The sequence below is a fragment of the Vulpes lagopus genome, chromosome 7 (assembly GCF_018345385.1).
Source record: "Vulpes lagopus strain Blue_001 chromosome 7, ASM1834538v1, whole genome shotgun sequence".
NCBI lineage: Eukaryota > Metazoa > Chordata > Mammalia > Carnivora > Canidae > Vulpes > Vulpes lagopus.
Genome location: NC_054830.1, coordinates 127,162,038 through 127,188,419, shown reverse-complemented (window position 1 = coordinate 127,188,419; position 26,382 = coordinate 127,162,038). Strand labels below are relative to the sequence as shown.

Sequence of the window (26,382 nt, the reverse complement as noted above, 5' to 3'; positions counted from 1 at the left end):
TCTCTCATAGGTGAAGTAGGTGAAAAAGAACATCAGAGTCAAAGATGAATTGTTCTTCATTTTCTTCCCAATCACATTTTTCTCCTCCTACCCATAGAGGCACCTGCCATTCAGAATAGTGTGCGTAGCCTTCCAGCTCATGGTTTTATATGTTCACTAAATGTTAATGTCTTTATAACCCATCTATAGTATTTGTAATTCTTTACATTTCATATAGATGCTATGCTATACCTGTTATTTTACAACTTGCTTTTTTCCCCACTCAGCATCATACTTTGGATGTATAGGCTGAGGCTGGTTCATTTACATTCATTATAGCAACGGTTATTATGGTGCCTATTTCTGATATTTATTTTGACTTCAAAATGTTTCCCACTGCTTCTATCTTTCTCCTTTCTTTCTTTATGTTGGGTGATGTGAAGATTTTTTAAAATTCTTCCCCCCGGCCCCCAACACCTTGGATGTTACACAATTTGTTTCCTCTCTTTTAGTGGTTACTCTTTAATTTTTAGCAAATATATATATTTAGTGATGTCTGAAATTAGAATTCCTCTTCTTCCACACAATGCAATGACCCTTAGAAACCTCCATTCTAATCCCCTTTCCTCCCTCCATCTACATTATTGATGTCCAAGATTTTATTTATATCTTGCTTTTCCAACCTTCTTCAAATTAGCCCATTATGATTATGTTATTGACAGTAATGATTTACAGTCAGTTTTTATTCAGCCTTACTAGCATGCTGACCTGTTTCTTGGCTCCTCAAGCTCCTTCCTTCTGGATTTGGTTTCCTTCTCACTTTTCTTCCTTCTTAGCATGTCTTGGAGTAGCCACTTCTGCTCTTAATCTTTGTGTCTGAAAACACCCTTCACCTTTTTTTTTTTTTCCTCCTTGAAAGGTAGCTTACCTGTGTGGAGACAGCCAGGCTGACTTATTTCCTTGTAGAACTTTGAAGGAGAGGATAATCAGTTATTTCACATCAATTTTTATTTTAACAGTCTAGGTCGAAGCATTTCTAAAATGTAGACATAGGAATAATGATTTTGTACACTCTTGATTTCAAGAAGAGGATCTGTTGAATCTCATGGAAGCTGTGTTAAAAGTCAGCATTACTTTTTGGAACATGAAATACTGCATTGTATTATAATGCGCTGATGTCTTTTTGGTGATTGAGCTGTAGAAGATTGTTCGGTCTTTTGAGACCTTCTATCTGCTTTTTACTGTGTGTGTGTGTGTGTGTGTTGAGTGCCTTTTCTCTCTGCCACTACTTCTAGCTACAACTGATTTACAAAATGTAGTAATTCTCCTTCCTTCAATGCTGTTTGCTTCTCTATTGATACATTTTCTCCTTGGTTACCTGCTAGAGCCCTAGATAATCAGGCTTGTCAATAACATATAGGTTCATCTGATGTTGTTACTGTGTTGTGTGTGTTCTTAAAATCGTTTTATTTTTTGTTGAAGATTTTCTTATTTATTTTTAGAGAGCATGCACGTGCACTTGGAGGGGGAGGGGCAGAGGGAGACTCCCCGCTGAGTGCAGAACAGGATGTGGGGCTCAGTCCCAGGACTCTGAGATCATGACCTAAGCCTAAGCCAAGAGTCGGATGCTTAGCCAACTGAGCCAACCCAGGCACCCCTAAAATTGTTTTATGACTGGCTAAGTGATGGGCAGCAGTCTTTTTACTCTGGACACGCGTTGTGAAGCTGGGTTGCTTGGGATCATATTCTAGCCTTTTCCTTCAGTACCATACAACGTTGGCTCATTCTCTCACCCCTGACCCTGTTTCTTCATTCCTAAAATGGGGATGATGGTAACAGTATTTACCTTCTTGAGTGGTTATCTGTTTTAAGTCCATGAACACATGCTAACAGGTCAAAGCAGTGCCTGGCCCTATAAACATATAGTGAGTCAGACACACTTTAAAACAGCTCTCAAATTTTATCTCAAGTACTGTGTACAGTTTGAGGCTCTGTACAACCAAAGGTAGAAAAAAAATGCATCAAGGATGAAGGATATCTGAGTTGGAGAAAGCCTGAACTTGGAAGCAGTCTATTTCTGTTACCATGGGACATTGAGTGCAACGTGTGGGTTTATTCAAGTGTTTGCTCCTGCTAGAGAAATAGGAGGTCCAAACAACGACCGTCACCCAGGATCATCAGGGAGTGAAGATGTGACATTTTAGAAATCATAATGTAAATTAGTGGGGAAGCGTTTGCTTTATAAATATTTGATCTGCATCCAACCTTTCAGTTCAGCCTGATGCCCTCATCAAAGGATGTGAACGCTGGAAGGCATGAACCTGAACTGCGTTTCCCCCTCCAGCCCCCCCAGTAATTCGTAATTGTGACCGTGACCAAGTTCTTTCAATTGTCTGTCCTTTAATTGGACTGTTATAAGGGACAATGAGATAATAAATGTGACTGGCTTTTAGCTAGCTTTTTAAGCACTTAAAAAAACTAAGGGGATGATAACACATTTTAGCTATGCAGCAATAATTACTATAATGCTTCAAATGAAAATATGCGGTTTTTATAATTTCAGATTGAATTTTTCGAATCAGCGGAGTTGGTTCATATTTAGTTATCTCGTGGCTTTTTAGGACTTGCTGCACCTGTTTTACTTTGCTTAAGATTTATCCCCTACCAACCACCAAAATGATTTGAGGACACTTCTCAAAAATGTATGTATGGTCAACATAAGTGTTGTTGATGAAAAACTAGTTTAAAAAAAAGTGACCCTGGAAGAATTTTATTCCAATTTCTCATTTCCTCTAATCTGGTGGTTTATCCTTTCCAGTAGCTATAACCAGTGGTGTCAGTATGTCTGTCCTTCTCATCTTACTCCATAGTTCATTAAGAGTACATTCATTCATGGGAGGCCAGCTGTGGTCCCAGTACTGACATGAATTACTATGAAGGAAACTAACATTTGTTGAGCACTGTCCGATTCCATGAGAGAGATTCACTGTCCGATTCCATGAGAGAGACTTAAACTTAAAAGTTTAAGTCATTTTCCTGAAGTCACAGAACTAGTCAGAGGTGGAAAGTAAAGACATAAATCTGCCAGAATCTGGATCCTAGAGCACAGGCTCCTCAACCATTCGCCTTAGCATTTTCTCTGACATCACTGTTGGGAGAAGCCAAGGAGGGAAGAAGAATTCTTTTTGCTTTCTGGAGAAGTTCAGAAGTAATTTCTAGAGTGAACTTACATAAATTCCCAGGCTGCATGAGAAAAATTGCCTGGTAATACATCACCAAGTGTAAAATGCCCAAGGGCTGCAGGAGATGTGGACACAGTTGAGAAAAGCCACATGAGAGGGAGTGAAGATTTTAAATAAGTTGTAAGAGCAGCAGGGTATAGATTTATGATAACCTTACCTATTGCTGGACCTCAGCAGGTAGTTCTAGGATTTTGGTCTGTAGGTAGAGCTCTTGTGTAAGTCAGGAAGGGAGAATTTCAGAAACTCCCAATTTGAGCAAACGATAAGAATTCATTTTAAAACAGGGCCAATGGAAGTTTCTAGAACTCTTTTCAACACTAACTGCTTTAATGACCTTCCTTACCAAATTCCCTTCCTCCTCTGCCATGAAGGCTCATGGAATACTATTACTTATTCATAGGGTCACTTTTATTCAGGTCAGCAGAGTGGCTCTTGCCTCATCAATAACCACACGAGATTGACAGTATTTTAAATTTCTGTAGATGAACAAACCAATGCTTGGAGAGATTAAGTATCTTGCACACCACCGTTTAGCTAGTAAGTGGTCAAGCCAGAAATGAAATCCAAGCCTCTCTGGCTCCAAAACGTGTGTGTGTTTCCTATGAGTCACACTACACGATATTCTGAGCAGTTGGTTGATATTTAAAAGGCATGAACCAAAGCCACCCACCCAGAAGTAACTCCACTGCTCAATAGTTACTGTGCTTTAAATTCCAATAATTGAGATGCATCCCTTTTGAATTGTTTGGCTGTTCTCTCCATGAAGTGTTTTAATTAATGATTATTCTTTATCTTTTATGGAGCCTCACACAGCACTTCAATGTGTATTAAGTTAAATGTAGCAGTGACTTTTGGCTGTTCAAATAGGGGAAAACCCCCAGCTAACAGTGAGTGGCTCGCACAAATAGGACGATTGATTCCTGGCTCAGTGGCTTCAGATGTTGGGGCTGGCATTCCTGTGATTCTTGTGGCCTTTTTCTTATGGTCACAAGACAGCTGCTGCACACCCAGCATCACCTCTTGTTTGGGGTTAGAGGAAAGGAAGGAAGAGAGAGCATTGCCAGCCAGCTGTTAATCCTACCCAAAAAAGCAAAGCCCACCTAATTAGTCCTCCAACAATCTTTTGCTCTGACTTCTGGTCAGAGCTGCATCACATGGCTATGCATACCTGCAAAAGAGTGTGGGAACGTGGGTATTTCTGGAATGGAGACGACCAAGGGAGGAGAGGGATGGGAATGGCTTTGGGTTAGCCGATTGACAGGTGATCCATGATATACAATGTGTGTTCATCACAAACAGTTTCAGAGACAGCAAAGCACATTATCTCCATGTGACAGATGATGGAAATAAGGTCCATGAAGTTTAAATGACTTCTCAAGGTCATATGACAAGTTATATGGAATCTGGAATCTGAGCCTTTGGTTTCCTGCATTCCAGGCAAGTTGGTTTGCCCACACTCTTTGCCCAGGGAGGAGTGAGCAGTTCCAGTGAATATGACTTTACTACATTGGCTCTGAAATCCTCCTTCTTAGAGGCAGGAATCTCTCAGGGCAGTGCAAGTGTGTGGGAGGCTCCAAAAGCCAGGAAAGGTAACAGGCTTGGGGCAAGAGAATGACAAATACCAGTGCTGTTTGTTTGTTTCTTTGCTCAGGACTGGACATTGAACATGAATTCTGAACATAGCTCTCCTCTATCTGCCTCCTATGGTTCTGGGCGGAGGGTCATGTAGGACATTTCAGTGAGGCCATTGAAAAGACTTCTCTCTTTCCTTGTTTGTCCTTTGGCCAATCTGTGATGGGCAGTCATGTTCTCACTTCGGTGTTGACTTAGTCTTGGCCAGACTTCAGTAAAGAGACTCATTATTTGGCTTGTGTCTGTAGTGGCTTTTTTACTCACTTTTATACAAAAGCCAGTTTCTCAGGAAGGGGCATTTTTTTTCAGATGAACATATTGCCCTGAATTTTCTTGGGGACCATTATCCTGCTGATATCCTAGAATTGAACTTGGAAGGTCATGGTCCTGGTTTTCATGAACGATCCAGGAGAGGAAGGGAGGTGTGTAGGTACCATGTCCTATCCCATGAGGGAGCCTCCTCCCCTGGTCCCTCCTCTGCTGGGGCTGTTTCCACAGGCACTGTAAACATTCATTTGTATTTCTCTTCCTCATCAAACACCGAGAGGCTTTTTAATCTTTGTAGCCACACAATTTGACAAATAGAAGCATTCAATAACCGAACGGGGCGAAAAAGAGAGAGCTTGGTTTTATTGAATATTTGGTTTAAAGGTTAACCAAGAAAGCTTATTTATTTTTGTTCATGCTGCTAGAAACAGTTATGTAATGTCATGGTTCAAGGTTCCATTTAGCAGCAGAATATTTTAGATATAAGTTGGATTCGCTGTGTTTTGTTCTGTAGCTTGTATTTGTGGCTAGGGCTTTCTGGTTTTGCAGTCTTCCACATGGAGACTGTGAGGATGCTTGTGAATGTCTCACGACCTGATTTTTTTCCCACTGTTCCTCTATCTCTTGGGTACCAATAATGATTCCTTATTTTTATTAATTAACCTATTAATTAATAAAATTTATTTATTTACACGGCTCTGAAATAGAAAGGTATTCAAGATTGTGGAATTGAAAGTCCCCCTTCCATTTCTGATCCCCTGCCACTCAGTTCAGCTCCCCTAAGCCATACTTATCATTGTTTCTAGAATATTCTTTCAGAGCTATTTTATGCACATAGAAATATACGTTCTCCCCCTTAACAAAACTATACAAGTAGTAGAGTTGTGTTAGCTGTTAAACTCAGTTACCTCCTAGATCACTTTCTTCAATAGCATTTAACAGTTTGCCTTATCTTGTTCTAATACCCTGCTATTCCATTTTGTAGAAGTCCCTAATGTGTTGAACCCCTTCTCTTAGTAATGAATATTTAGATCATTTCTAATCTTTTGCTAATATACAAGTGATGCTCTAACAGACAATCTTCTATGTTGACAGTCACATGGGCAAATACATCAATAGGAAACATTTCACTTGAAGAAGTGGAATTGGTTGGTCAAAGATTATGTCCCTTTCTGACCTGGCATCCTACCCCCCTCAGGAGTCATATGGGTGTATCCTTCCACCTACAATGTATGAGCATAGCTTCATCCCCATCCGTCTACCAGCATAGTGTGTTACACAGCTGTTTGATCTTTTTTGCAACATAACAGGTCAAAAAAATCATTTCTTCCAATGTTTGAGGTTGAGCATCTTTTTTTTTTTTTTTTTTTAAGAAAAAAAAAAAAGGTTTAAGAGACATTTTTCGGTGCACCTGGGGGGCTCAGTCAGTAAAGAATCTGCCATTGGCTCAGGTCACGATTGATCCCGGAGTCCTGGGATTGAGTCCCACATCAGGCTCCCTGCTCAGCAGGGGAGTCTGCTTCTCCCTCTCCATTTTTTTTTTTTTTTTAAGATTTTATTTATTTATTTATTTATTTATTTATTTATTTATTTATTTATTTATTTGATTTTATTTATTTATTCATGAGAGACACAGAGAGAGAGGCAGAGACACAGGCCGAGGGAGAAGCAGCTCCATGCAGGGAGCCTGACGTGGGACTTGATCCCGGGGACTCCAGGATCACGCCCTGGGCCAAAGGCAGACGCTAAACCACTGAGCCACCCAGGGATTCCTTCTCCCTCTCCTTCTGCTCCTCCCCCACTCTTGCTCTCTCTCTTTCTCTCTCTCTCTCTCACTCACTCTCTCAAATAAATAAAATATTTAAAAAATTTTTTGAGTTCCTTTTCCATGACTTCCTGTTTATATCCTTTATCCATTTTTTGGGGGGTGGACTGCTTGTCTCTTAAGGATTTGTAGGAACTTACATATACTAGGGAAATGAGTCCTTTGTATGAACAGTTGTGAATATTTTCCCCACATGGTATTGGTCTTTTTTAACTTCCTTTTATTATAGTTTTGACCAGGTACAGAAAACAGAAGTTTGATGTAGTTAAATGTATCCATGTTTTAAGGCTCTGGTGTTTTTGTCAGTTAAAAGGCCTTTGTTTTTGTGAGCTTACAAAAACAATTCTTACATGATTTCTTGTTGTTTTTAAAGATTTTATTTATTTGACATATACAGAGAGAAAGAGACAGCGCACGCGGGCAGAGGGAGAGGGAACAGCAGACTCCCCACTGAGCAGGGAGCCATGTAGGGACTGGATCTCAGGACCCTGAGATCATGGCCTAAGCTGAAGGCAGATGCTTAACCAATGAGCTACCCAGGCACCTTTTATGTGATTTCTTATGTCAGTAGTTTCATTTTTTAAATCTTTCTAATATCTAAATCTTTCATCCACCTGGGTTTTTTCTTGATGTATTTGCTATAAGGCACTGGTTCAACTTCCTGTCTCTCCACATGGCTACATGGTTGTTCTCAAATTATTTTTCAATACACTGTATTGTCCTCCCTGATGTAATTGTCAGCCTTTATGGTTCTATGAAATTCTCAGGGTATTGGGTCAGTTTTGGACTTTCTGTTCTTCTTTTTTTTAAGGATTTTATTTATTATTCATGAGGGACAGAGAACGAGAGAGAGAGAGAGCAAGAGAGAGAGAGGCAGAGGGAGAAGCAGGCTCCATGCAGGGAGCCCGATGTGGGACTCAGTCCCAGGACTCCAGGACCATGCCCTGGGCCAAAGGCAGGTGCTATACCACTAAGCCACCCAGGGATCCCCTGGATTTTCTGTTCTATTCCTCTGGTATCTCAGTTATTTTATATGCCAGTAGCACATGGTTTTAATTATGACTGTTTAATAATCTATGGGGGTATCTTCTCCCTTATTATTATTGTTCCTTTATAGAATTTTCCTGACTAGTTTACCTATATTTACTTTTTCTGGCTATTGCATCTGTATTTACTTGTATCCATGACTGCATTTTTATTCAGTATTTTTTTTAAGATTTTATTTATTTATTCATGAGAGGCACAGAGAGAGGCAGAGACATAGGCAGAGGGAGAAGCAGGCTCCAACCTGGGAGTCTGATACAGGACTTGATCCCAGGACCCCAGGATCATGACCTGAGGCAAAGGCAGATGCTTAGCTGCTGAGCCACCCAGGCGCTCCTCAGTATCTGTGTTTTTAAGCACCACTTTTGCACTGAGTACTGCCCGGGGTTTTTTACTAGGAAGGAAATGCAGGCTGTGTAAGACACTGTCCCAGATCTGACATAGGTCTTGTAATCTCATTGAGGGGGGAAAAGCCCATGGAGAAGGCAGTGAGGGCTTCTGCATCAGAGCCCCTCCATCCAGAGAGCTGGCTCAGGAGAGGTCCTGATGCCAGCAGGTGACCTGATCCTGAGGCAGGCCTCTCTCACTACACTCCAGACCCTCTTCCTGCTACTGGCACTCACTGCCAATTCCTCTTGGAAAGTGGGCTTTGAATATAATGTTTTGGGCATCAGAGCAGTTATAAAACAGTTGCATTGGGAAGATGAATCTTGTGGGAGGGTATTTTCTGGGGACACATTCTGTGTTATGCCTGCTGGTTACCCTAGACCTGTGGTGAAGAGCTGTTGACCACAGCTCTGGAAGGTGAGCATGGTCAACTATCATGCCTGCTTTTTAAAACCTGTCTTATGAACATCCACATGAAAAATGAATATAAAGATGTTTTAGTATCTGTCATTGGGATTACTCTAAGTCCCTCAAAAGTGAGCTAAAAACCAATCATATAGGTTATGATCCCAGGGTCATGGGATGGTTCCCTGCTCAGCAAGGAGCCTACTTCTCCTCCTGCCCCTCCCCATCCTGCTCATGTGCGCTCGCTCTCTCTCTCTCTCTCTTTCTCTCAAATAAATAAATGAATATTTAAAAAGAATCCTATCACATATATTGATCATATGGAATATAATCGGAATGCTTTTTGTAGGTGGGTTTGAATGCTTGACATGGGATCAGTTGTTGAACTGATAACTGCAGTGTTTAGAAGGATACAGAAAGTATATTGTCTTGCAGTTTCGATTGACAGCCCCCACTCTTGACCCCTCAAACACTTTGCTGTCTTCCTCGCACATAGACCAGCTTGACCTTCCAGCTGCCCTCTGCATTTGGGGTTCTGCAGGTCATGTGTCCTGTCCTTTTCTTTCTACCTCATCTGAGAGAAGTACCTAGATGCTGATACCTTCCAAGTTCATCCCCATAGTCCAGGCTTCTCGGTGGCTTGCATATACTGCTGCCTACTTGGCGTCTGTACTCAGATGATGGTGGCCAACATAGAATCTTTCCTTTCCTCCCCTGCTCCCCCCACCAGCCCACTGTAGTCAGGAAATGGCAAGGCCATCCACTGTGTTTTTCATAGGCTCAGCCACCTATGATTCTTTTCTTTCTTTTATCACTCCCACATTCAGCCCATCAGCAAGTTCTAGCAAGATCTGCAAACTCTATCTCTAGCACGCCCACTGTCTCCATTTCCATGGCAACCCCCACCCCCCCAGTCCAGGTCAGAGGGATATTAACTACAACCAATCAGCTGCAGTAGAACTTCCTCCCTTGTAGCCTCCCTTGTGTCCCCTGGCTTCCCTTACAGTCAGGATGAACTCCTACAGCCATAAACGGGATCATATCCCCCTCCTGCCTGATACCCTTCGGTGGGCTCCCGCTGCACCTGGAATGAAATCCAGTTTCAATACTGTGGCCAACAGCGCCCTGCACGTCTGATCCCAATTTGTCTCTTCAAATTCATCTCTTTCCAGCCTGCCCGGTCATCATCTAGTTTCAGACACTCTGGCATCCTTTTATTTCCTTAAGCACGCTAAGCTTTGTGAAACCCACGGCCTTTCCACGTGCTGTTTCCCCAGCCTAGAAAGTTCTTCTCCTGGCTGTTTATATGGCTGGTTCTCCATCTTATCCAGGGCTCTCCTGATAATGGTACTCCTCCACGTGTCTTCCCTGATGCCCACATCTGCTGTCACTTCCAGTTTATTCTTCCCTATTTCATCTCTTGAGTGTTTCCTTTATGGCAGTGTCCACAGACGTAATTACTTTATTAAATTGCTCCAGGTCTGCTCTCTTGACTTTGTCTCTCTTTCCTGGTGGATGTTAGCTTCATGGAGCTGACCTCTTATCTGCTGTAAATCCTGCTATATGGCTAGTAGCACATTACCTGGTGCATTGTGTGTATCCAGTACACTAGATATTTAGCAAATGAAAGGATAAACAAAAGGATAAGCAGCCATTAAGGCTGGGGATTATGTGAAAAGTAGAAGAGAAAAAATTTTTCTCCCTTAACTCTAGCACTGAAATAGGTACCAAAATGAAACCAAAATAAACTAATTGGATAAAATGAAACCAAAATAAACTAATTTTGGGTGTCGATTAAGCCCCTTGTGGTGAAAAGCAACTCTGTGATAAAAGATTTTTCTGGGGAAGTTACTGAAGAAGAATATTCTCTGGATTTCCTGTGGAATTGCAAAATTATGTTGCTGTAATGACTTAGCATTTAGTAGGACATGTCGTATACAAATTTGAGAAATGATGTACATTTATTTCATTTGTATTATGCTTTAGTATTCCCATCTCCCGTGAGCTATCCAATTAACATTAGGACCTATGCAGTGATTAGGATAGTTCATTTAATAAGTGTGGTTCTTGTCCTCGAGGAGCCTCACTGATGAGTAGGGGTGGTAATCTTCCAAAGAAATTGTTACTGTCCTCTGGTATCAATAAGCACCATTAAGAGGCACATAGAGGAAGTATGGAGCAGAGGAGTGGGGATGTATAGATTTGGCTAGGGCATGGCCAATGTCCTGAAAAGAAGTGACCATGGAGTTTGGTCTTAAAGGAGTAAGAATTTGCTAGGTGGGAAGACTTTTCAGGCCATGGGAAAACATGGAAGCACCATTGGGGTAGTGTGTTCTGGAAGCCCTGCAATTAGAGGCAGTAGGCACTGAGTTTGAAGAGAGAGGGAAAAGCAGATTGCAGAATGGGGGCTGTTTGAATGCTCTTCATCTTGAGGACGATGGGCTGCTATCATGCACATTTTAGAGAGGTCATTAAAGGATGAAGGATAGCTTCCAGTAGAAGACTCTAGTAGTGGAGATGGAAGGCATGGAAGAGATCTCCCAAGATAGGACAGAATGATAGAAGTCAGAGATGGACATAGTAGAGCAGCGGCACTTGGTTGGGGAGGAGAAAGGTGGATTTTTTAAGGAAAGGGTTGGATCTTTCACAGTGGCAGGAGATGAAAAAAAAAAAAAAAACTATATATGAAACAAGCCGAGAGAAGAGATCTTTTTTAGGTGGGAAGTGGTGATTGATGTCAGGTAGATCAAGTAACAAGTCAGATGGAAGGGCTAGATTTCATAATTAAGGTATCTCAAGTGTCCTTAACAAGAATAGTGTTAGTGGGCTGGTGGGGGCCAAAGCCCCATGGGCGGTGTGTTGGGGGAATTCTGAAAGCAAGTTGAGAAAATGAGTATCACCTGCAGTGCAGAGCCAGTGGGGGTTCTTGTTTGTTTGCTTTCCTTCGTTTCTCACAGTTGAGATTTGCACTTACTTGTGTACTCTGCTGAGGCAGGAAGCACAGAAACCCTGTTCTCAGCGCAGAAGACCTGGTTTGGGGTGCAGTATTGCTTTAGACAGGTTGGACAAAAGAAAAGGAAAACAAGCAGAAAAAGGTGAGATGTGGCAAGTACCAACTTGCTGAAGTATAAAGTAGAGGGCATTTCTGATCTTGGGGGCACAGCTTGTTGAGAGAGAGAGGGGTGCCAAGAGATGGTGAGGGGAAAAGATGATGGTTCAGAGCAGGTGCTGGGGAGGATGGGAGAACGGTCCCGTGGGATACTGAGAGTTCAGCTGAGTACAAAGGCACAGGTGGCCCCAGTCCACCTGTAGCAGCCTGGTTGTTGAATCCAGGGTTGGAGGTTACCTGGGCGGACCCACCTGTAGATGAAAGGGGGAGGCTGCTTAGGCTGTTGGTGAGATCCCAGGTGAAGTGATGGGTGAGAAGCAGCGTGGGCAGTCAGAGGAGCAGGTGTGTTGTGAGTAATGGAGGGAGGGCCAGTCCTGGAAAGGTTAGGAGACTCTTGGGGAGCAGTATCCAAATTCTTCACCTAACCTGGCATTTCTTCCCCAGTGATCCCGGAAGGTACTTCTGCATTTATGCTGCTCTTGCCCAGAATGGTATGTGGAAAGGCTATCTTGGAATTGCACGCAGAATCTGTGGCACAGCTTATGGCTATCTGGAGTCTTGGGGTGGAGTTTTGGGGGGTGGCTTTGACTTTTTTGCCAAGGCATCCAGAGCCAAGTTTGGTGAAGAAAGTAGACAATCAAGCTGGGTAATACCGTTTTCAGTAGAAATGGAAATGTGGATTTAAATAACAGAACTGTTTTTCTTATGTGACTTGTGCCAGGCCCTGACAGCAGTTTCTAAAGAGAGCAGTGACAGCATCTTTGGAATGTATATAGCCTCTCAGAGTAACTAGTTTGAGGGCACATTCTTTTGGATGTAAACATCTTAAGAAATTTTGGGATCACATTCCTTTAGAGTTATACAGTACCCAGTAAACACTCACTGGTGCAAAGCTGAGCAGGTTCCTACCATTATATCAGTACAGTCTTTTTGTATATATTATTCCTTAATGCCAATGAGCTATTGGAAGTGGCGAGACTGAGCAAGGATATTTCTATAGCCCACTTGGCCTGCTCTGTGTTTGTGATCTGTTTCTTTACTGGAAACTGGAAAAATACCATGTTTATTAGCATTTGTCAAACATTGCAAGGTCCCTAGATGAAAACTTATGACAAAGGCATATGCCATAAGCCATTATATTGCCCAATCTAACTGAATTTGTTAAAATTTGGTATGTTTATGAGAGATTCTGCTGGTTTATCCACCTCCTCGAGGTGCCAGGTAAATTTTGTTGTCAGATTCCTGTCCTTGCAAAGTGCCACCGATGGCAGTGTTGGACTAGCACCATGGGAAATAGCTATGCCCTGCAGACTAATTAACTTGGAATGAGAATTTGTAGCCAAAATGGGAAGATGGCTTTCCTGACTCTAGAAGAGCAGAGTACATGGGATCCAGCCAGGGAGCAGACCTGTTCTGCTCACCTCCTTTGTGATTCATTTACCTGAGGAGGCACTGTTCTCATTTGGGTGACTGTCATCTCATGCTTTCTGCTTACTGCTCCCCAAGAGTCTCCTACTTACCAAAAGGCACAGAATATGTCATCTTTCTTAGTGGGGGAGCGCCACTGGCATTCTGGCAGACAGGTCCTTCTTGTGCGTGGGACTCCCAGAACTGCAGCATGGTTGGCACCCCTGGCTTCCTGGCTCTAAATGCCAGAGCCCCCACAAGTCACTGTGCAGTCAGAAATGTCACCGCACAGTTCCAGATGCCTCTGGTTGTTTACGGACTCCCAGAGCCTGGTGGACCTGTTTACTGAGAAGCCAGTGAAGACAGCAAACTTTCTTTCCTGTCCCTTTTCTTGTCCCCCTGCCTGCCTGTCTCTTTCTCCTTCTACTTACACATCTATTTCCTTTTTCTTTCACTGTGGTGTGAGGAGTGTTAGAAATTTCTAAAAAAGAATCTTTAAAGAAAGATTGGAAGTGAGTTAATAATCAAAGGGAAGGCTGAGGAAGAAGAGAAGACAAGAGAAGGTGGACTAATAGGTGGAGAAGCTGGAAGAAATGTTTCTGCCCCATTTGTCTGTGGTCCCTTGTGATTTTGTCCCCAAGCAGATGAGATTTCCTGTAAGGGCGCTCATGTGCAGTTGCATTACAGGCTACAGCTGACCACAGAGGCACTGTAAATAGATTCCACCTGGAACATGGTTAGAACTGAGGAAAGGGTTAGATCCAGATGCTTGATGAGGAGAACAGATTCCTCCTAAGGCAAAGTCCAGTACGGCTCCATCCAGGCAGGATCGCCGTACCCATCAGCCCCCAAACCCCTTCTCTTAAAATGATGTAACTGACCCAATCCTGCGGGAGCATCGACCCCAGAATAATTTCAGCTCCCGCGGAGCAAGTTTCTCATTTCGGTTTTTGCCAGATGCAGTCCTCCTTTCGTGCCAAGACCATTTTCTCAAAATAGCGTCCCTGGCTAGCATTTAAGCATTTTACACCCGTTAGCTCGCCACAGTCGCTAAGAGTCATGCGTTATGTATCTTTCAACTCTGCACTAACCCTTGTAGACCATTCATGCCATACTGAAGCTGACTTTCTACTTTATTTTTTCAGTTGTTCATGGTGGACAACGGAGCAGATGACTGGAGAATAGCCATGACTTATGAGCGTATTTTCTTCATCTGCTTGGAAATACTGGTGTGTGCTATCCATCCCATACCTGGGAATTACACATTCACATGGACGGCCCGGCTTGCCTTCTCCTATGCCCCATCCACAACCACCGCCGATGTGGACATTATTTTATCTATACCGATGTTCTTAAGACTCTATCTGATCGCCAGAGTCATGCTCTTACATAGCAAACTTTTCACCGATGCCTCCTCTCGAAGCATCGGAGCACTGAATAAGATAAACTTCAATACCCGTTTTGTTATGAAGACTCTAATGACTATCTGTCCAGGAACTGTACTCTTGGTGTTTAGTATCTCGTTATGGATAATTGCCGCATGGACTGTCCGAGCTTGTGAAAGGTAAGTTTGTTTCTTTTCCTGGGAACGTGATTTGGAAGTGGGAGGAAGAACACATTTCAGACCAGAGGCACGCAGTGACTCATTCTTGAAAATGTTGGATTCTCTGGTGTTTTAAACGAGCCTGACCAAACTTTACTTAACATTTGTTCTTACAGTAATGCCTTGATTATTATGTCTTTCTTTTTTTCTTTCTTTCTTTCTTTTTTTTTTTTTAATAGAGGGAGAGAGTGCGAGGGGAGGGCAGGGGATTTTGGGGAGGCAGAGGGAGAGAGAGAGAGAGAGAGAGAGAGAGAGAGAGAGAGAGGAGACATACATTCTTAAGCACTCCTGAACACAGACTCCATGCCCAGCATGGAGCCCTACTCGGGGCTTGATCTCATAACCCTGAGACCATGACCTGAGCTGAAATCAAGAGTCAAACGCTGAACCAATGGAGCCACCCAAGTGCCCTGATTATGTATTTATCTTTCTGATTTGATCAGTTTTCAGTGAGGGCTGTCTTTATAATTGGTGTCAAAATTTGGAGACCTAGGAATTTTATAGGAGATTTCCATTTGAAATGTCTGTTGAATGGTAATACTGATTCATTTTGGTCATAGTATGGATTATTGTTGAGACAGAAATCTAGTGGAAAAGTGGTGATTGGGGCTGTCTGAACTTTAGGAAATACCTCAGTGTGGTTTGTTAATTGCAGTGCTTATTTAACACAGTGTCCACCTGATTACTGATAAGGAGCTTATAGGTATAATACTTGGTTTTTTATTGAGCTCAGCAGTTAGAGAGAAGGGGAGGTATGTATTTGTTTTATTGTCTGAGATGCTCTGGTGGTTTAGAGCTAGACACACATTCTCAGAATTTAGGAGCCATCCAGTGAATCTGAATTAATTAGTAGTAGCGTCAAACTAAAAAATTAGTTTGTTTGCCATTTAGCAAACAAACAAAAATAGATTTGTTACATAAATAGGAGGACCTCTGTCCTAATGAGGGGAGAACCTCATGTGACCTTGGTTAAGAAAATTCAAGTTGAAATTAGCAATAGACAGGACCGATTTAGTAGTTTATAGAACTGTTAAATATTAGGATGTTCTTTGTAGCCACTGGATTTTTTTTTTAAATTTAACTTTTGCAGGTTCAAAGGTATACATGTACACAGATGGTTTAATGAAGAAAAAATATCCGTATGAGAATTGTTGCAAAAATAGTAAACCTACAATTCCCTTTCCCCATTTTGATTTTTCAGAAGCAACCACTCAAAGATCTTTTAGTCTTTTTTTTTTTTTTTTTGGTGATTACTCTTCATATTTCTGAATAATATTGCTTATTTTGCTACCACTACTAGGTTTTTCATCTAGTATTTTATGAAAGTTGAGGTTTTTGTTTTCTTTCACACATAAATACTACTTTTAAGATTCTACTCCCCAGAAGAGTAATTGCCATCTTCCCAAGAAGTTATGTAAACACCAATGATCTACATTCCACACTCACATCCTCATGACGATGTGAACCACATTTGTGATTGAACAGTGTGTAGTATCTTATTAGCATTTTGCTCTTTCTGCACATCTTTTTATTTTTCCTACATTCTTCCAGATTATGTAAGTATTCTTTGGCCAGATCCATGTATATTGAACAGTCTGTCAATTTCACCTTGAAAACCAATTCTGACTTCTAACCTGCTTGTCTATCACACTGGGAATTTCCTCTGGCATCTTTGTATATTGGGTACCTTTTTTCTCAAACCCCATTTCTCTGTCTTTTTCCACCTTTTCTTCATTTTTGGCAGAATTCATCTTCCAGTGGCTTTTAAGAAAAGGTAGCATGGGGGGGGCGGAGAGAGATTTTTTTGGGAGTTTGCAGATAATGGCCATTCTTCTTTACTGCTTCTTTGATAATTGGTCTGGATATAAAACTCTAGATTGGAAATCACTTTTGCTCAGAATATTGAAGGCTTTATTTTCCTTTGGCATCCAGGATCCATCAGTCTGTTACTATTCTCATTTTTTTGATCCTTTTTTTTCCCTGGAAATTTGGAATCAGGGTTCTACAGTTGCAGCAGGACGCATATTGGTGTGAATCTGTTTTAATCTGGAGGACTGTAGGGAATTTAATGGGCCTGTTCAATCTTGGAATTAATGTCCTTCAGTTCTTGGAAGTTTTCTTGAATTATTTAATGATTTTTGTTCCTCTGTTTTGTTGTGTGGATATTAGCCCTCCTGTATTAGTTCTATAATTTCTCTGTTTTCTTTCTTATATTCTTTTCTGTTTCTGTCTTTGCTCTGTCTGTGGAAGATAACCTTAGTCTTATCTTCCATGCTTTCTGTTGGAATTTAATTTCTTTTTAATGTATATGAATTTCCAGTGTCTCATTTTTCGTCCCTAAGTGTCCCCCTTTGAAGAAAATAGCATTGTACTTTTGTTCTTAGACACATTATGTGTTCATAGATGTTAATGATAATTTTTGAGATTTTTTTTTCCCTTTGTATATGTACTGTTTCCCCCAAAGATTCATTTTTCTGTTGGTTTTGGCTTCTAGCTTTCCTTGAGTAGCTAGGTAACCTAACTGTCTGTTCATACTTGACAGTGAAACACTCAAGAGCTGAGTGAGTGGAACTTTCTGTGCAAATCTAAAAGCTGTCAACTGTGGGCTTTCCAACAGGATCATTGGGGGTGGCGGGTACAGAACACCAATTTTAGTATCTTGATGTATTTTCTGTTTCCTCTGAGCAATCTGACAGGCATGGGAAGTTGCTTCTCCTGTCCTGCCTTGAGAGTGTAAGCCTAGGTGAGAGCATACCGCGAACTGAAAGGGCAGAGAAGAGGTCTCAACCATTAATTTGTGAACCTTTGTTTTCCTAGTTGTAGTAGAGTAGCCTACTCCCTATGATGCTTGATACTCTGCAGTCAACCCACTGACCTTGTGTTTTGCCTCTCCAGACAACAAACTTCTAGGCTTTTGCCAGTTGGAAAAAGGTACTATAGTTACAAAAACTGGAGAAGGGGATCTAGGTATCTAACTGCTTTTATGTGGTTGGTATATGAAGCTGTCCTCACATTTAAAGCTCTGTCCCAATCTCCAATTGCAGAGGTACTGGTACCAAGGATTACTGAGTCTTCGGGCGGGATAGGGGGTTGGTTCTCAATTCCAGTATGGTTGCTTCATGATTTTTCACCACTCCAGGTCTAGAATTCTCCTTCCTCAAGTCAGGTAAGTCAGTGATTATGTGTCTATTGGCTTTTGAGCTCTCTTAATACTGTCTTGCCAATCATTCTTGCTGTCCTTATGGGTTTGTGCTCTTTGTCTCTTTTAAAATTATTTACCGTCATTTTAATGGGGTTTAGGGAGGGAGCTGAGATCAGCATATTTGTTGAGTCTGCCTATTTGATAAGAAATTCTGTAGTGATTAGTTTTTAATATCAAGTATCTCAATCTTTTTTAGACCTCTTCATAGGTGTGGCATTTGAAGGATTAAAGTTTTCTTTTCAAACAAAAGTAGACTCCTTATGGTAGGGCTTTGTTTGCTAGCTGTCATGGTATTTAGAGGCTTATGATATTTTCTGGAGTGGATGTACCTATAAAGTTTGAAGAATAAATATGGAAAATCCTAGTTGATAAACCCAGTTTATGAAAACTACTCTTAGTTGAAAATTAAAGGTAATATTACATTGGGGGTAAAAGCATAGTTTAACCGTATATACATTTGTATGAGTGGTCCCTCGTGCATCTGCTCCCCAAGGGCAGGAAATAAGTGGCCTCAAAACTGTGTACATCCCATACATTTTCTTTTCAAAAGTGGTCCATCTTAACTGTTTGAACCCATCTTCACTACATTCAGAATGCCTAAGGCAAACTGTGCCACACCTTCCTAGCAGCACAAAGTATGTGTGTTTTTTAACATGCTGAGATTGTTAGGTGAAAGACTAGTCCTGTGTTCATATAAAAAGACACTAGAAAGTGAAAACTTCCCATTTCATATGAAGACTGAGAGTCTGTCGCCAGCAGTTACATAATGGGAACATACTGTGGCATCGCAGGGTAGGGAGGGAGAACAGACTCCGGACTGGGACACTGGGATTTCATTCCACTGGTGCAGTGGAGGGGCTGTGTGCCCTCAGGCCAACCAGCTCACTTCTTTTTGTCTTAATTGCTTCATTGCAAACTAAATGGATCGATAGGCTTTCCTCTTCCAAAGGTAACATTTCCTAATTGTACAAATGTGCAAAAGAAAATAAAATCATTAACCAGTGTTGTGATAGTAGATTTTCTACACTTTGTTTTTCATTTGATTTCCCATTTTGCTGCACAAAATCTCCAGATAGTAACTTGTAAGATATAAAGAAAAAAAGAAATTAGCCCTATTTTTTACAAAGTTGATTTTGATAGATGTCATTCACATCTTACCCTTCCTTAAATGTTTTCTTTCCTTCCTTCCTTCCTTCCTTCCTTCCTTCCTTCCTTCCTTCCTTCCTTCCTTCCTTCCTTCCTTCCTTCCTTCCTTCCTTCCTCCTGTTAAATTTGCAGTACTTCATACAACACAGCTTTCCTATTTCTTTGGTTTGGGATTTGGATTTGAATGAACCCCACTGTTCTCTCCATAGTAAAGGAGGATTCATACCTCATAGATGTTCTCTTCTTAGTAAATTAGAACAAGTTTAGGAATATTTTTTATAAGGAGGAAACTTTTAGGACACCTGGGTGCCTCAATTGGGTAAGAAGCTGACTGTTGATTTTGGCACAGGTCAGGATCTTAGGGTCCTGGAATCAAGCAACCCCTGCATTGGACTCCATGCTTGGCTTGGAATCTGCTTAAGATTCTATCTCCCTTTCCCCTCCCCTCATCATGTGTGAGCTCTCTCTCTCTCTCTCTCTCTCTCTCTCTCTCAAATAAATAAATAAATCTTTTTAAGAAAATGGTTAAAAGAGGGAGCTTTTGAGAGAGAGAGAAGCACATGGCTCTTGGGAGAAGTTTGTTTCACAGACCTATCCCTCTCCTTCCACAGAGCATAGCACATTTAGAGGTTTCTGAAAAAATGTTGTGTACTGATGAGGAGGACATCCTGTAGGATGTTTCTCTTCCTGGTGGTATTACTTTTCCTGACAGATCATGTACTTTTGATTTACCTATAAGAAATAAAAACTCCTTTTTTGTTTTATTTCTCTCCTTCCCTTCTCCTACCCCTAACCCCCTCTTCTGTGGAAGGCAGGAAGAAGCTGAGTGGCAAGTATATGACATTATGTCTGTAGCCTACATTTGTTGCGGAGGCTGCCCCAGACCAGTGTCCCTTTTCTCTCTGGTTTTGTTTTGGCTTTATGTTGAGGTGGATCTCAAGCCTGGAAAGAACACTTTCTTATAAAACAACCCATAAAGTATGACCTGATGCTGTTAAAATGATTTTTTTGGTCTTGCAGACATAGACCACAGCATTGAATCAGGTGTATCAAGAGAACTTTCAGGAACATTTATGTTTTACAGGAAGTCTGAACCCCATAGCTTGGGGTCCTGAAAGCTGGGAATTATCCCATTTTGACCTTTTGAGGCTTCACTGTTTTGGTGAAGAGCATGGGTGAGCGTTCAATGCAAGTGTGTGCTTCACTGGACATGGTTTTGAGGAAACTGTTTTGCAAAGGGGTAGGATAGGATACTGTGGGCCGGGGCTGTGTTACACAAAGGAAAGTGTTTTGCTCTGTTTTGTTTTTTTCTTTTCCCCTATAAGGGTTCTCAGAAGACTTTATATGTGTATGTACTTTGGATGTATCCAGGCAAGGAAAGGAACGTTGACTTGGCCACATCTGGGAACCAGAGTTGGCACATATCAGTAACTGAAGTTTCAGAGATGGAAAGGCATTTTAACTTTCTGCACAATATTATTTTCCTGATTTCTACAAGTTTTATAATGTGGATGTGGGGGCTGAGTTTGGGATGGACAGAAAGAAAGGGTAAAGCTTGGGGAGCTGGGGACCTTGGTGGCAGTATTACCATGGAAAGAAGCAGACACAAACAATCTGTAATAACGTAAAAATGTACAAATGTCAGATGTATGGTCCTATTTGTTGCTAGAAAAGATTAATTTAGTTAAGACATTCATGGTCAGGTAAATTCACTGTTTTTTTTTTTTTAAGATTTTATTTATTTTGGAGAGAGAGAGTGAGCATGCCTATGAGCATCAGGGGGAGGAGCAGAGGGAGAGGGAAAGAATCTCAAGCGGACTCCGCACTGAACATAGAGCCCAACATGGGGCTCAGTCTCACAACCCTGAAATCATGACCTGAGCCAAAACCAAGAGGTGGGTGCTTAACTGACTGAGCCACCCAGATACTCCTAAATTGGCTGTTCTTATTTATCTCATTGCTTTATCTTTGAGAGTGCTTAAGTATGCCTTAACTAGTGTGCATTAGTTAAGACGAAAAGGCTTCTCAAAATGGCTTTAGAATGGTTTGCTCTTTTCCCAAGTGGGAAAATTGGAGAAATGAACAATGGAAGAAGTTGTGTAGAGCTTCTCATAAACTAAACTGCATTTTAGACAGATTAAGAATAAACTCTTTTCACCATTCAAAACTAATAGATAAATATAGGTAATAAGTATTTATTATATAGAAATATTTATTTTTATAATATAACAATATATATTATAAAATCAGTATTAAAAAAAAAAAATCAGTATTTATTTTTTTAAATTATCAAAGACAAAAAATTATCAAAGACAACTGAGGAATGGAGTTTTAGTTGTGTTTAGAATCTATTATTCAGTCTTAAATATATGTTTTAAAAATATGTTTTATTTCTTGCATTAATCACATAAGATTTCTCTTTTTTCTTAGTTAAGTTTTTAAAATAATTAAGAAAATTGTCACTAATAGTCTCCTACATTACATTTTTTTAATTGCCTGAAATGAAATTTAATGCCAAAATGATTTCTGAAATGCAGCTGAAATTCCCTTATTATAACAGTATATTGTGGAATATTATAGTCAAATTATGTCCCATAATAAAATTGTATCCAACATAAACTTTATATAAAATAGCTGCTTTTAACACAAGGATTTGTTATGTCTTCCAACATCAGTATTAACGAAGGAGTCGATAAGGAAAGCCCTTGCAGGATGAGAAGGGCCAATTTTAGCACCACTTCATAGAGGATATATGATTTGGAGTTCCACTTTCCATCCCATATAGGTCCTGAATACCCTGTCATTTTTGTACATACTAAGGTAACGTGAATATACCCTTCTTCCTGCAAGGTCATTATTGACATTTAGAAAATTAAGTCAGGATTGTTGTGGTTACCTTTTTGTAACCAGATGTGAATCTGTTCTTCTAAACTCAGACATTTTTGACTTCTTCTTTATAGAGCATGATTTTGAATAAAACAACTTCAGTTTTTAATAGGTGATAAACTATATAGAATGTTTAAATGATCTGGATTCGAATTTTGAACTTCCTCATTTCAAATGAGTTTTAGTTTTTTTTTTTTTATAATATGATATAAGCCAGTTTTTCAAGGTGGAATAAATAAATGGCATCTGAGTCTCACTTGCTCTATTTATTTCAAAAATGTATTTATATAGGATCAACCACAGGGAAATGTGAAATAGGGAGCTGTTTTCGAATGTTAGCTTGCTTTTTTGATCTGCCATCCATGATTTTATTTTATATTTTTAGGAGACTCACTGGGAGGTCTACACTTTTTCAAACTTTGACCATCAGAAATGCTTTATTTTCTGTTGATTTCCTTAAATTGGAAGCATGTTACTTGGGATCAAGTTTCTTCAGTAGTTGTCAAAGTAGTCATAAAATAGCCATTGCAATGCTGGGGAAGCATCCTGCTAATACCTTGATTGATCATGGTGTACTGGATAATTAGATTATTTCTTACCACTTAAAGTTTCAGCTGTTGCTAAGTAAACTCTAAGCATTTCATCAATGGATTTGTAATTTGTAGTTGATGGTAATGTGTTACTTTGTAAACTTGACTTCCAGAGTCTGATTCATACATACGGATATAGCCTTTTCGGACTCATAAATGAGTCACAACTTTAAAATGGGCCCTTTCAAGTTATAAAAGTCAGCAGTTTGAAAGCATTCATCATGCATCTGTGACTTGGAAAGCATCAATGCTCAGTATACTGTTTGCCAAATAAATTGATCATTAAAGTCTTATGGAAAAAAAGCCAATACTTTGTCAAGTTCAGTTTTCTCTTCATTCCTCCATAGATATGATTTGGTGTTCTGTTTTTGTTTTTTTTTTGTTTGTTTGGTTTTTTTTTTTTTAATCAATCTCCCAAGAAAACAATGAGAATTAATATTTGTTGACAAGATACTTTGAGATCCTGTTTTGAAAAGTACAGTTTGAAAATACCAGCATTCAAGCTAAAAAACAAAACAAAACAAAACAAAAAAATCCAAACCAACCCAAGAACAAAACACCAAACAACAAACATGAAGCCAAAAATAGCTCAGAAATCTAACCTTGCAGGTCTTATAGTGAATTAATTATAGTCCTTCCCATCCTGACTTTCATGCTGATGTACAGATTTTATAGAATATGGGTCCTGATTGCCTACTAACTTTGGAAAATCCACATAGTACATTTGGGTGTGTGTATGCAATACTATGCAGCTTTCTTATGCATTGGAGCTTCAGAATAACTGTGCCAGATAAAAAGAAAAAATATAAAGTCTAAATCTAGATGCCCTGACATTTCATGCTATTTTATCTTTAAGAAAATTAATATATTTCTTAAACATTTATAAGGCTCAACTGGAGAAAATTCAACTTTTCCCCACTTGCCTGCAGGATTTTGTACATTCTTTTTTCTTTTTAAAATTTATATCCTTTATGTTTAATGTGATCTATGGCAAAATAGCATTAAAACAACAAAAGCAATTTGCGACAAGAAAAGTGCCTTTATAAGCAATAAAATGAACAAATTTTGAGCATTTCCAGAGCTTGGACAAATCTGCCTTCTATCATAATGTTAAACTTTTGTAACCTTAGTACATATTAATGGGCTTGCTTCATGTTATGATTATCCATTCAGGAAATGAAGTGGGTTTTAGAATTATATCCCAGAGCTGGTGATGGGGGAGAGAGCACCTCCTGTTGTTCAGGCAGGATGCTTGGCTGGACTCCCCAGTAAGTACCGGATGAACTGTTTCTCTGGTGCTTGCCAGCCAGACAGAGCCATACCTAGCCTTCACAAAGGGGAATGGCAATCCTTGAAATCTCCCACTCTGCCACGTCCAGCCCTGTTTTGTCCCTGATTCAAAAGCCCATGGATTAATAAATAGTCTGATCACTGACAAATTCCTAGGCTAACCGGAAAAGGCGCAATCTTCAGATACTTAGTATGGTGGTGAGGTCAAAGCCATTTTGAGAACATGGTCATTACTTAAGAAATGCTTGGTGAATAAGTAAAGGAGTTAAAAAAAAAACCTCATGCAGAGTTTCACCATATTTTTGACTAAAATGTAAGAAGAAAAGAGGATTTTTGTCATTCTTCCATTTTTTAAACAACTTTATTGAGATATAGCTTCTATACCTATTTTAAGTGTCTATTTCAGTCATTTTCTAGTAAGTGTTGAGAACTATACAACCATCACCTCTGTTGAGTTTTTTAAATTATTTATTTTCCTTTATTTGTTTTTAAGATTTTATTTATTCACGAGAGACACACAGAGGCAGAGACATAGGCAGAGGGAGAAGCAGGCTCCTTGTGGGGAGCCCGACAGGAGCCTCAATCCCAGGACCCCAGGATCATACTCTGAGCCAAAGTCAGACATTTAAACCACCCAGTGACCTAACCTCTGTTGAGGTTTAAAAGCTTCATCACCCCCCAAAAGACCCCTTGTTCTCGTTTGCATGAAGTCTCTGCTCCTCTGGTTCCAGGCAAGTACTGTTATATTGTGTGTCTCCATAGACTTGCTTTTCTGAGCATTTTATAGATATGGAATCAGATAATATATAGTGTTTTCTTTGATCTTGCTTAAAGATTTTGATGTTCATTCCTGTCATTGCATTGAGTTTGCTTTATATTGACAAGTAGTATTCCACTATAAGGATACGCCACACTTTGTCCACTCATTCACCAGTTGATATACTTTTAGAAGGTTTCCTGCTTGGAGGTTGTGATGGCTAGACTCACTGTGAACTTGTGCACAGAAGTCTCTGAAAGACAGGTTTTATTTTTCTTGGGGAGACATCTAGAAGTGGCCCACACTATCTTGCCTTCCTGTCAGAAATCAAGCCTCTGTGAGGGTTCCGCTTCTTATCACACAGCTTTGACAACACTGTGGGTCATCTCCACATGCACACATATATTTATTTCTATAATCTTATAACCATTCTAGTGAGTGCAACGTAGTACCTTATTGTAGTGGTAACTTGCAGCTCTCCAATGACCAGTGATGGCCAACACCTTTCATGTGATCATTTGCCATTTGTGTACCTTCTTCAGCAAAACATCTAAAGCGTTTGCCCATTTTTACACTGGGTTGTTTGTCTTACTACATTGTAAGAACTTTCTATGTTCTGATTACTGGGCCTTTTCAGATGTGTGATTTGCAAATATTTTCTGCAGCTTGTCTTTCCATTTTCATTCATGTGTTTTTTGAATGCTGTGGTTTTCTGAAGCCATGCATACTTGTCTTTCACTAAAGCAGTCTTGCTTTGCCTCTGAAAGCCAAGGGGATAAAAAGCCAGCTACACATACCCAGGGAGCTATGGTGAACTCTTTGAAAAGGCTACACTCCCTTGTTAAGTTTTTCTGCTTTTGTATGCTTCTCCTTGTTGCCTTTTGCTACCCTAAAGCCTTGTGTTTCTGGTATCTACCATTTGCTAGTTACAGGAAAGTGAGGAAAGAACAAGGCACATTGTTTATTCAACCTGAATTGAAAAATATCTGTCCAGGTCTTGCATCGCTATGATGATGGTAGTCACTGTGAAAATGGAAGTCCAGAGAGCATCTATCACTTTAATCCTTAGGTTCTTGACTTGCTTCTAATGGGGATATTTAAAATTCTTTTCTTTTCTTCCCAATTTAGGCAGTAATTTGTTTTAAATGATCTACAGGTATCTTCATGACCAAGGGTAAATGTCTGTGACAGGTGTGACCCCATTTTAGAGATACAGCTAAAGATTGTTAAAAACCAAGTTCCTCCTCCTGCCCCTTTATGTGACCTCACTGAATTCTCTGACAGTCTGGTGTCATGTCTTTGGAAGAGTGATGCTCTAGCCATGGGCTACCTGACCAGATGACCATTGATTGATTTTTCTTCATAGTGTGCTTTGTATCAGAGTGACAGGATATCATAGTACAACTCACAGGGAAGTGGCAATTGATATCTGACATTCAGTTTTCCACATTGGCTCAGGAGCCAAGAGATTTTTGAGTAGCCACTCCTAATATCTATTGTTTGTCATAGATTTAATATTCTAAAAGCTTTCTGTGTTATGTAAGGAGTGCCATTTTAGCTTAACAGAATTGTACTGAATAGTCTAACAGACGAGGATACAATTTAAAAATA

The 26,382-nt window shown here is 40.2% G+C and overlaps 1 protein-coding gene across 2 annotated transcripts in view; it reads left to right on the top strand.

Moving 5' to 3' along the window:
* The window catches only part of KCNN2 (potassium calcium-activated channel subfamily N member 2), a 142,793-nt gene that overhangs the window by 27,888 nt on the left and 88,523 nt on the right, over positions 1-26,382 (top strand). For both annotated transcript variants that reach the window (XM_041762138.1, XM_041762137.1), the window contains exon 4: positions 14,443-14,861. In XM_041762138.1, the coding sequence (XP_041618072.1) occupies positions 14,443-14,861 (419 nt within the window). The remainder of the gene's footprint in view (positions 1-14,442; positions 14,862-26,382) is intronic.